Genomic DNA, 10,020 nt, shown 5'->3' on the forward strand with positions numbered 1-10,020 from the left:
ATTGTTTAATCCTTACGTTAATCTTTCATCTCAAAGTTCTCATCAACTTCTTCCTCTTCTTCTTCACTATTATTATTATTGTTGTTGTTATTGTTGTTGTATTATTGTTATCTATAATTTATACAATTAACCTCCCTGTGGTTCGAACCCGGTCTTGCCGGGTTATTTATTACTTCGACACTCCTGCACTTGGGAGAAGACATCAATCTTTTGGTCGTGTCAAACCACAAGTGTCAAATTATAGGTTTCAATACATTCTTTCCCTTATTTTCTCTCTCACAATTCAATACGTTGTCTTAAATTGTAGGGAAGTGTTATTTCGACTCCATAGTTTATTATTTCTATTTTATAATCCATTTTAATTATTTAAATAGATCAAAATATTTTTAATTATATTTTTTTTTTATAAATGATTGTATTAAGTGTTAGTTTTATATTACTTCTATCCTAAAATCACTTGAAAATTATAATGGAGCTTTATTTTTTATTTTATTTTTCAATTCAGCTCTATATTTTTTCTTTATTTCTTTTTATTATTATTTGAATTTGGTCTCTTTCTTTTATTTAATTTCATCTTTGAATTTTTTTTTTTAATTTCATCTTTGAATTTTTTTTAATAGTCACCCATGTTATATTTGAACTGACCAAGGTGACTAGATAATTTGAAAACAACTCTTACATGATTTATTAATTTTAAATATGGATTAAAATAGAGACAGGTCGAAAAAGGTTTTTTGCAATCTCATTCTCTGATATTATTTACTCATTGGTCAAGTTGCCTTTAAACCTACCACATTAACTAAATCACTTTAAGACAGCTCACATACAATTTAATTTTAAACTTGAGTTAGATAAGAAGTTCAGCCAAGAGGTTTTTTTTATGTTAATTTCATCATTTTTTCCCTCAATTTAATCCTTAGAGTTTTTTTAATAATCAAGATATTTTTGAACCTATTAAGTCAACTAGATTAAAATAATTCTCGTATAATAAAAAAATCAAATAATTTCCTACATGTAAACTAGTTTACATCTAAAAAGTATAGCTAAGAGCATAAATTATTTCTACTATCAAATTTTACCCCTTTTTTTTTTAACATCACCTATCAACAAATTTAATTTCTTTGAAAAAAATATGTTTATACTATAGTTTTTTTCCTTTTATATATTATTCACCAATAAAATATTTATTTTAAAGCACTTAAAATTTTAAGAACTTCAATTTTTATTTGCTTCCTATTTTTTCTATGAATAAGTTTAGTTTTAATAATTAGAAAAACAACATTACAATAAAAAAAAAAACATAAAAAGTTCAAATAGCTTAAACACTGGACTTCATTATATAACGGATAATGTCAGTACAGTAATCTAAATAGGATAGGGGAAATTCAGGTGGACATATTCCTGATTCAAATTACAACTTCCATTTATGCAGTTCATGCAAACGAATGAATACATTTTGTCACAGACAAGGGAAAAAATATTTATTATATTCTAAAGAGCCGAAGACTACAAATTCAGCTCAAAATGATGTTTCCCTAAGGACATTTCCTATCTGGTCATATCAAGCAACAGCAGAGCGGGCGCCTACGAATAACACAATTAATTGCTTCCTATTGACATCTAAAGAGGAGGCTGCAGCTAACAAATGAAAGAATCGATACAAGGAACCATCTTCTTTTCTAACAATTCAGACTGGGCGTCCATATTTTACACCACCTCCCGCGATCCGTGAATATACATGCAGACCAAGTAAATTTGGGACGAAGGGGAAGTGAACATGAGGGCGAAGTGATGAGGCACTTCATGGAATAATGCCTGGTAAACGGTTTTTGCATCAATACATGCCCTTGAAAACAGGATTTGTGCGGCATATGCTTGCTCCATATTCTTCATATTCTGCTTTTGTATGGCAAGCCTGTGCATTAAGCAGGCACTGTTATAGTCTACAATAAAAATGCTAACCAGGTATGAATGTTTTAACTCAGGCTATGGTGCCATTAAAAAGACACCCAAAAAAAAAACAAGAAGAAGCTAAATTCCTTTTCAACCCCATTCCCAAAAAAAAAAGGAATTGAACTAGACAGCCCGCATTCCTTGAGCTAAGCAGAATTAATTTCTTGAGACAACTTGATTACACCCCACAAATTTCACTCCAAAGTAAAAGTGAGCGCCATATTTGAGAAGCTCATAAAATCATTAGATGTATTTTAGTATCTCCAGTTTCAGAAATCCTGTGATCAACCTTCTGATATCCCTTAACAACTGATGCTGGTAATGATAGTGATCAAAATAATGCTTTGATAATAACTAGCCCCATCTAAAACAGCACTAGCTTGAGATGGAATGAGCCCATAAGCCAATGAGCAAAATGCATGGCTGATCAACATTCAACAAAATAAGGCAGCAGTCACCAAGAAAAAATTCAACATTAACTTTGCTGTTTTATCTCAACTCACCTAATTTCAAGGTTTACACATGAATTTGCAATGTTGCACTTAAATCTTAATTAGATCTGAACTAGCAACAGGCACAAAGTGATAAATCTTTAACTGGAAGAAATTTAAGAAGCACCAGATCAATATGATGACAAACTAAAGGATTGTTTAGTCATGGAAGATGAGACTATTCTCTTGATAAGAAAGAAAGGGGAAAAAAATACAATCAACTATAATAATATAAAATACTTATAGACTAATTTTTTCATTTTCTAAATTTGTATCAAATTTTATTGAGTCATTTTTCATGTCTTTGCTTTATATGTTAACCCTAGTTTTCCTTGGGTTTTCAATATGAATTTAAAAGCACAAAATCTCCCTTCTCTCTATCACATATACTTCTATCTATGTGAAGGAGAGTGGAAATTGTTTGTAAGACCAGCCATGCCATTAAGTTTCAAATGTGGAAAGTCATATCACAAAATTTCTTCAATTTCTAGCCCCACAGGCTACACCAAGGAAACATAGTTTGAATCCAAGGAGATGGCAGTTAAAAGTTTATCGTATTGTACAGGAAGAAAAAGTATTATAAGCTTTCATATATATTAGAAAATGGACTGGACAAATAAATGCTTACCGCAAAAAACTCAGGCGTTGATGCTAGTACTGAACCACCAAACCAAACCGCAAATCTCTGGATAGGATGACTGACTACATTCACTTCCACTGGTTGTGACTGGAAACCCAAAACAACAAACATGTTCAAGAATTCTGTGCCAGTAACAACATGAATAAAAATAGAGGAAATATTATATGTTTGGAAACATCTTTTATTGTGTGTGAATTCTAAAATGCTTACTTTTATTTTCCCGCCAAGTCTAGCTTCAGATGTGAGAACACGTGTATCCACAATCTTCTTCAAATCCCTTTGCAATCTTCTACCAAAGTCCTTGAACATGGTTGATCCTCCAGACAACACTATATTCTAAATTGAAAATAGAAACCAATACATGATAATAAGTACGAAAGAAAGATAACATACAAATACAAGAATGAGCATAACCTTTGCATCCATTCAAGCAATTGCAATTACCAATTGACAGCTCTGTTAGAAGAAATAGCACATGCCAAAGTTTAAAAATTACCAATTCACAATCTCATTTTAAGCTCTCTTATTGGTCATAACTATTAGGGTGCAATGTCTTATATTTTTTCATCAGAATGAATTTCATACAAGGGCCAAATTTGAACCTTTTCCCCCTAGTATATGCACTTCACCTTATACAAAGCCCTCCTTGTGTCAATTGGTGCAGACTGAATACACTTGTCTATCACAGCTGGTAAAGGAGTGGTAAAGTCACTGCTATAAATCTCAGGATTAAAGAATACCTGGTGATTAAGTTAACAAGTCAGAAAAACATAGTACAGTGGCAAATGGTATATATAAACATATGCCCAAGGAACAAATTACAATGATGCTCAGTAAATGCACAGCATATACTAAAGAATAACTCTTGCATTCCTATATTTTATCCATGAAAATAAGAAACCATCTCCAGTTACCTAAGAAAATATGGAGTTCCACCCTTCCAAACAAAAAAAAGAAAAAGAGAGGAGATAATGCTATATTTAGTGCTTGAACAATCGAGTCTCATCTTTTCTATAATAGCACAAACAAGTGCTAAATTAGACATCTGTTAGTTTTGATCCCAATTGTTCATTATCTCTTGAAATTGCATGACATGTCATAATCTTATAAGGGATGATGTGGAAGAAATCACCAATTTTTTATTTAATAAAAAATAAGTTCAACAAAACTCCAAATAAAATAATCATTCCTGTTCGTTGTTGTTTTGACTTTCCATTTTAAACAGATTTGGAGAAACACAATAAAAGTTCCAAATAAAAAATCAACAACTAAGGTTTAGTACGAGGGGGAAAAGGTGAAAAGTTACCTTCGTAATTTTACACCCCATTTCCCCTTATGTAGCACACAAAATTTGGAAGGGAGGAAGTTGTGAAAGACAACACTTCATCCCAAAAGTGAGGTTAAGAGTTACCATCCAAGAGTAGGGAGTCAGAAATTTGTTAACAGGGGAAATTTTTTGGTTTTGTGCTTTCCCTCTCATTTCTTAATTTAATATCTAATCTTTCTCTATTTATTTTACACCTTGCATTTGGAACCCAACAATTAATTTTTAATTTTTTTTTATAAAATTTAATATATGATATGATTTAATTTAATTTTTAATGAGACCCACTATCACTCATTATCTTTTAAACTTGTACTGAATGCATTTAACATTTCACCCCATAATAATTTTTACAATCTTAACACTTCATCCTTGAATCTTACTCTCTTAACATTTCCTCTCCAAATTTTTAACTGTATTCGAAACACAAACTAAAGGGAAAATCCACTTGAAATTCAAAATCAATAATAAAACCTACCAAGTACAAATTTTAAAACTAGAAAACTTGTTCTCCTTGATTCTTGAAGCTCAATAAATCCATATTCTTTGACCAATCCACCTATCCAGCTGAGTATTAGATCCGAGTATTTTGAATATTCCTTGATCAAACATTATCCTTTGCTTTAGTTTGTAAAACGAAACCTCGAGCACTTAGGTCTTTGCTATCTTGGTGGTTTTGTTTTCCAACTTTTAAAATCCCATCATTTTCCTGTTATTTTTCCAATACAATAACCAAGCTTCAATTCACTATTTACCCATCAAAATTCAATCTTTTAAGAAACCACATCCAGACCCACAAAAAGATTTGGATTGCTTACATGAGTTAATTGCTTGAGTTGGTGATGTTTATTTGTGGTGGCCTAAATATGGTAAAGGCTAGATTTGTGATGGAGGCGGGTTTGGCCATGGCCTACAATGATGGTGGGGGGCGGCAGTTTTGGGCTTGCCTTTTGGTGGTGGTGGTGGTGGTCTCGTGTATAGACCATGGAGAGGCTCTAGCTTTTGGTCCTTGAGAATTTGAATGGTGAAAGGTAATTACAGTCAGCGAAGGTGGTACCTAGGTGGTGAGGTTCATATTGGTTTTGTATTTCACAATTAGATCCAGAGGAGGAGACAGAGAGAATTGTGTGGTTTTTGTTTTTCAAATTTAGATCCAAGGGAAACGTGTGGTTTATGGTTTTCTTTTTCCTTTTATTTTTATTGAATCCTTTTCTCGTTACGGAAATGATAAAAATGAATTTATGCTAATGGCTTCAAGTGATGCCAGCCTAAGTTCTTATATCCATGTCATCACTTAACTGACATATCAACAAGTTACTAACAAACATTCATTCAAAAACTTGATTGTGATGTTACAGATAGATGAACAATTCAACTGATAAAAATCAAAGATCAAACACTCAATTGTGAAAATCAAATAAGTTAAAACAATTTATCGTTAACCCAAAAAAACTGAAAAACAAAAGAGGGATTATATTAAGTTTCAATGTGAACACTGACATGTTATTCAAGATGATTGTGGGTATATTAAATTTCAAAGTTTCAGTGTGTGAAGACTTTCAGAATCAAAGTAATTAGAATAGGTAGATACCACAAAGAAAATAATTTTAATAAAGTAGGAATAGACAAAAAAATAAAGAGCAAATATTTGCTAAAAGCATTACTGCATAGCATCTAAGGATAAATTGCCACAGGGAGAACAATAGATCTCATTAATGATTAAAGATTATAAACAAAGAGCAAGATTGCTCTCATGTGCTGCACAAGCAAATACATATTAACTTGTGGGGAAATTCTTAGAGAAAACTTAAAGAACAAATAGTTCCAATGATTTTGTCCTCATAAGCAAATTCAGTGGGAATTTCTCTGAGGAACAAGACGGTACTTACATCAGTGACTTTATATAAACCAAGCATGTTTCTTAATAGAATAAGCTAAGTTGCTTGCACAGAAAAATATTTTGCTCATAAAGCTAGAACTAACCTCAGGGCCAAGAAATCGCTCATATCCAATGTCACAGGAATATGGTGCCCCTGTTTTTGGTTTAATACCTCTCCAGTGCTTAATATACTTTGCTGGTTCTTTGTCATGCTTGTTGAACTCCTGAATCATTTGGAGAACTACAGTTATTACTATATTATTCTAGATCCAAGTTTATGAGATACGGCAGGACAGCAGACTTGCAATGAAATCTTTCATGCTCTATCTGAAAGTATCAAGGCAATATAGATCAATATATCTTTCAACTCGAAATTCTAATAGAAGCAAAAATGACCTTGACAATATCGGAACAAGTATAGCAATGTGTTTCCTTCACTTTCCGAGCTACTTCAAATGAATCTTCTGGGGGTACATTCTCTCCTCTTTCCTGCACAACACAATACAAAAAGGAAAAATCTATCAATACCATTTCTATACATCCGCTGAATCTGTAGTTCAGAATGGCAAGTAGAAATATATGAATATTGCTTCCGGAAGTAATTGACAACTTTGTGAATGAGCATCTACAAGGATTAGTAAACAAGAGAGGCACTCAATTATACATTGTCTGTCTCTCTCGCCAACAGTGAAACCTAAATGGTTTTTCTATTTAACACAAAGTTAGCGAGATTTAAAAAAACTCCACCGTTGCAAAATGGTACAAAGAAGCATAAATAACCAAAAGATTCTGAGAGTTTTAAAAAGGAAAATCATTGGTTACCTCTAAGGAACAACTTTGTGCTGAGTTGATAGATTTTTTGCAAACAGCAAGGACTGAGTAGACAAGCAGAATTAATAGAATGCACAGCAACAAGTTGAAAGCTAAATCAAAATAGATTGATGGTGGATCCACAACAGATGGTGAAAAAATCAAGTTAGAGGCTGAATAAGGGGAGTGCAAATGAAGTGTTTGAATCCAACAATGAAATCTCAGGAAAATGGTCTTAAGCATGGGCCGCAATCTTGCCTGGGATACCAGTGCAGGACAAGCATTCGGTGTCACATCATTAGAACTGCAGAATTCCAGTCTGTGACTCCCTGTTAAATGTTTCACCCGTATAGTAAAGAGAATGTTACAAGTTCAGGAATACAATTTCTTATTTCCATTTGTTTTGTTCAAAACTGAGAAAGTTTTGAAAAATCTGTTCCGTGATCCATAAGAATCTTTCTTCTAAAAAAAGATGAGATTTTGAGGGGAACAAAAATGTTGAGGCATGTCAAGAGCAATTTAGCAAAAAGGTATAAGCTCTCAGTTAAAATCCAGATATGTTCCTTTCTCAATTTTTTTAACATTCCCTAAAAATAAATAAATAACTGCTCTCTTCCCTACCCATTCATTCTCATAATCTAAAGTAATCTCCTTGCCTTTCCTTTTTAACAGCTAAAAACAAACCAAACACAACAAAAAAGATGCTATCAATGAAGTAAGTATATCTATAGGGACTCCACTGCTAGAAGTCAAACCAACTCACCCGCATGAGCTGCTGGATAAATAGAGTAACATCCTTGCCAGCAATAGGGATTGACTTGATGCTGCTCCCAATAACATAACCATCTGCAACAGGCACAACATGAGCAGCACCATCTCCAACATCCACAACAACCCCTGTCATCTCACACTAACAAGAACCATAGGTCAATCTCAAAGGAAAAGATCATTATCACACAACTTAAGAACAATATGAAAATGAAAACTTCAATTTCAGTTGAAAACTAAAGGGGCGCAAAAGATGCATAGTACTACTACATTCTTAAAAAAAAAACACAAACAATCATCTCTCTAACAGAACATACTGTGCTGCCGATTCAAGGCGCTTAACCTAGAGCAACATAAATTAGAACACAAGCTAGAATATGTTTTCAAATTTAGCTGCCAGAAATCATTAATATCAAAAGAGGAATATATGCCATCAACTTTTTTTGACCTACATACTTTTGTTTGACGGTTAGTTCATGAAACAAACACAAGCGCACATGCATGATAGATTAGTACATTTTTCAAACAAGTCACCCCTAAAGTTTGATGACAGAGAAAAAACACACAAGAAAAATTACTCGCGTTCAATTAGATAGCTTGAACATTCCACTAAACCAACTAACATCACATTACAATGAACTCACAAGCAACCTATAACATGTTTCACCCATTTGTCATTTCAAACCCTACTATGAAATCCCGAATCAAAATGCAGAACCCTATATTCAAAAAAAAATAATGGTAATAACTCAAAGACCAATATTTTCATTCTAACTCCAGCCTCCAATGAAATTTGCATGGTTATAAATGAACAAAAAATCTCAGAAACCAACCTTGGATGTCGTGTAACCAGCTGCAAGAGCAAGCACAGAATTGACGGCAATATAAAGCCCAGGAACATTAAAGGTCTCGAACATAATCTCACCGGTATACTCACGACTCTCCGGTGCAGTAAGCGGGCTTTCAGTCAATAAAAAGTAATGATCCTCTGGATCGCAACGCAAATAATTAAATATACACTGCTGCCAGTACCTTTCCATGGCGTCCCAGTTATCAACTTGACCATGTTTGATTGGATAGCTAAGACTATAAGTATTACTAGATCTCGATTTGGCAAGCGCCTCCTCTCCTATAAAAAAATCTAGATCCGCCATAACCCCTGCACTGTGCTGCGCTTGCCAATTCGCTTTCGAAGAAGAAGTTCGAGATTGATTTAGAAACGACTCGTTTACTGCTACTGCTGTTGGTAAAATAAAACACGGCTCTACATTTCCCGCAAAACCCATCTTAGTATACCTGCAAAACAACAACACAACACACAGTTAAGAAAAAAAAAAGTACAAAACAAATCGAGGCATTTTATCAAACATCTTGAGCGCATACAGAAAGAGGAAACAAGAGAAAATACCCGGTACCGTAGTCGATGACGACGGCAGGACGAGATGTGGGGTCCATGGGAGATAGAGAAGGAATAGGGGTGAAGGTGGAGAGGGATCAACAAGGGAGATTCAAGAGAGGGTTTAAGAGAGAAGGTCATGGTCGAGAGAGAAGCGCGAAAAAGAGGAAGAAGAAGACGACGATGGTGAGCTGGTAGACTTGATTTCCAAGTGAAAGCAGCCGCTCAACTGTAATTTGGTGAATAAAAATGTATCCATTTCAACAACAAGAAGGTAATGAGCTCAACAGCGTAAGATGATCTCTCCACGTCAATTTCTTCATCCTTCAATTATTATTTTTATTAACGAGAGAAGGTCCTGTGTATCTCCTCACTTTCCTTGGCGTCTTGGATGCTTTTCTTGGCAAATCCAATCCAAGCTTTTCACTGAACAACACAGCTACAACGACACCGAGGACTTCCTCTCTCTCTCTCTCTCTCTTGTGCTGTGGTTTTTTTTTTAATATTATTTTATTCTTTCTTGTTAAGGAGAGTTGATTTTGATTAGAGCTGTTAGGTTCGAATTATTTATACAATAAGTTTATGCAAATCTATTTTAAAAAATTTCTTTATATAATTAAGCCGAGTTTGAGCTCATTACAACTCGTCAGCCAGCTCAATTATGCTACTAAACTAAACTTCTAAGCAAATTTGAATAAATAAATAAACTCATTTATAAATTTGTTAAAATCTAAAATAATAAACAACTTATATGAGATT

The 10,020-nt window shown here is 33.6% G+C and overlaps 1 protein-coding gene across 2 annotated transcripts; it reads right to left on the reverse strand.

Moving 5' to 3' along the window:
- Positions 1–1,314: 1,314 nt before the first annotated feature.
- Positions 1,315–9,786, reverse strand: LOC7480945 (actin-related protein 3). Of its 2 annotated transcripts, XR_008059922.1 has the most exons (10): positions 9,274–9,786; positions 8,699–9,161; positions 7,861–8,007; positions 6,684–6,776; positions 6,392–6,511; positions 3,714–3,824; positions 3,295–3,420; positions 3,073–3,171; positions 1,778–1,915; positions 1,315–1,692 (listed from the first exon to the last, which is right to left on the reverse strand). XR_008059922.1 is itself a non-coding variant. In XM_002312618.4 (9 exons), the coding sequence occupies exons 1-9, from the start codon at positions 9,318–9,320 to the stop codon at positions 1,835–1,837; spliced, it is 1,287 nt and encodes a 428-aa protein (XP_002312654.1). In that variant the 5' UTR covers positions 9,321–9,786; the 3' UTR covers positions 1,315–1,834. The 2 variants fall into 2 exon arrangements, 1 of the variants encoding a protein (XP_002312654.1); XM_002312618.4 differs by having other exon boundaries at positions 1,315–1,915.
- Between the last annotated feature and the right edge of the window lie 234 nt (positions 9,787–10,020).

The sequence above is a fragment of the Populus trichocarpa genome, chromosome 8 (genome assembly GCF_000002775.5).
Source record: "Populus trichocarpa isolate Nisqually-1 chromosome 8, P.trichocarpa_v4.1, whole genome shotgun sequence".
Lineage (NCBI taxonomy): Eukaryota > Viridiplantae > Streptophyta > Magnoliopsida > Malpighiales > Salicaceae > Populus > Populus trichocarpa.

Excerpts from the sequence above, each read along its gene's own strand:
- LOC7480945 (XM_002312618.4), bottom strand. The coding sequence starts at position 9,320 with ATGGACCCCACATCTCGTCCTGCCGTCGTCATCGACTACGGTACCGG. Across the intron at positions 9,162-9,273 it reads GTCATCGACTACGGTACCGG|GTATACTAAGATGGGTTTTG; the intron begins GTATTTTCTCTT and ends GTTGTTTTGCAG. Across the intron at positions 6,512-6,683 it reads CTTGTTCCGATATTGTCAAG|GAGTTCAACAAGCATGACAA; the intron begins GTCATTTTTGCT and ends CAAATGATTCAG.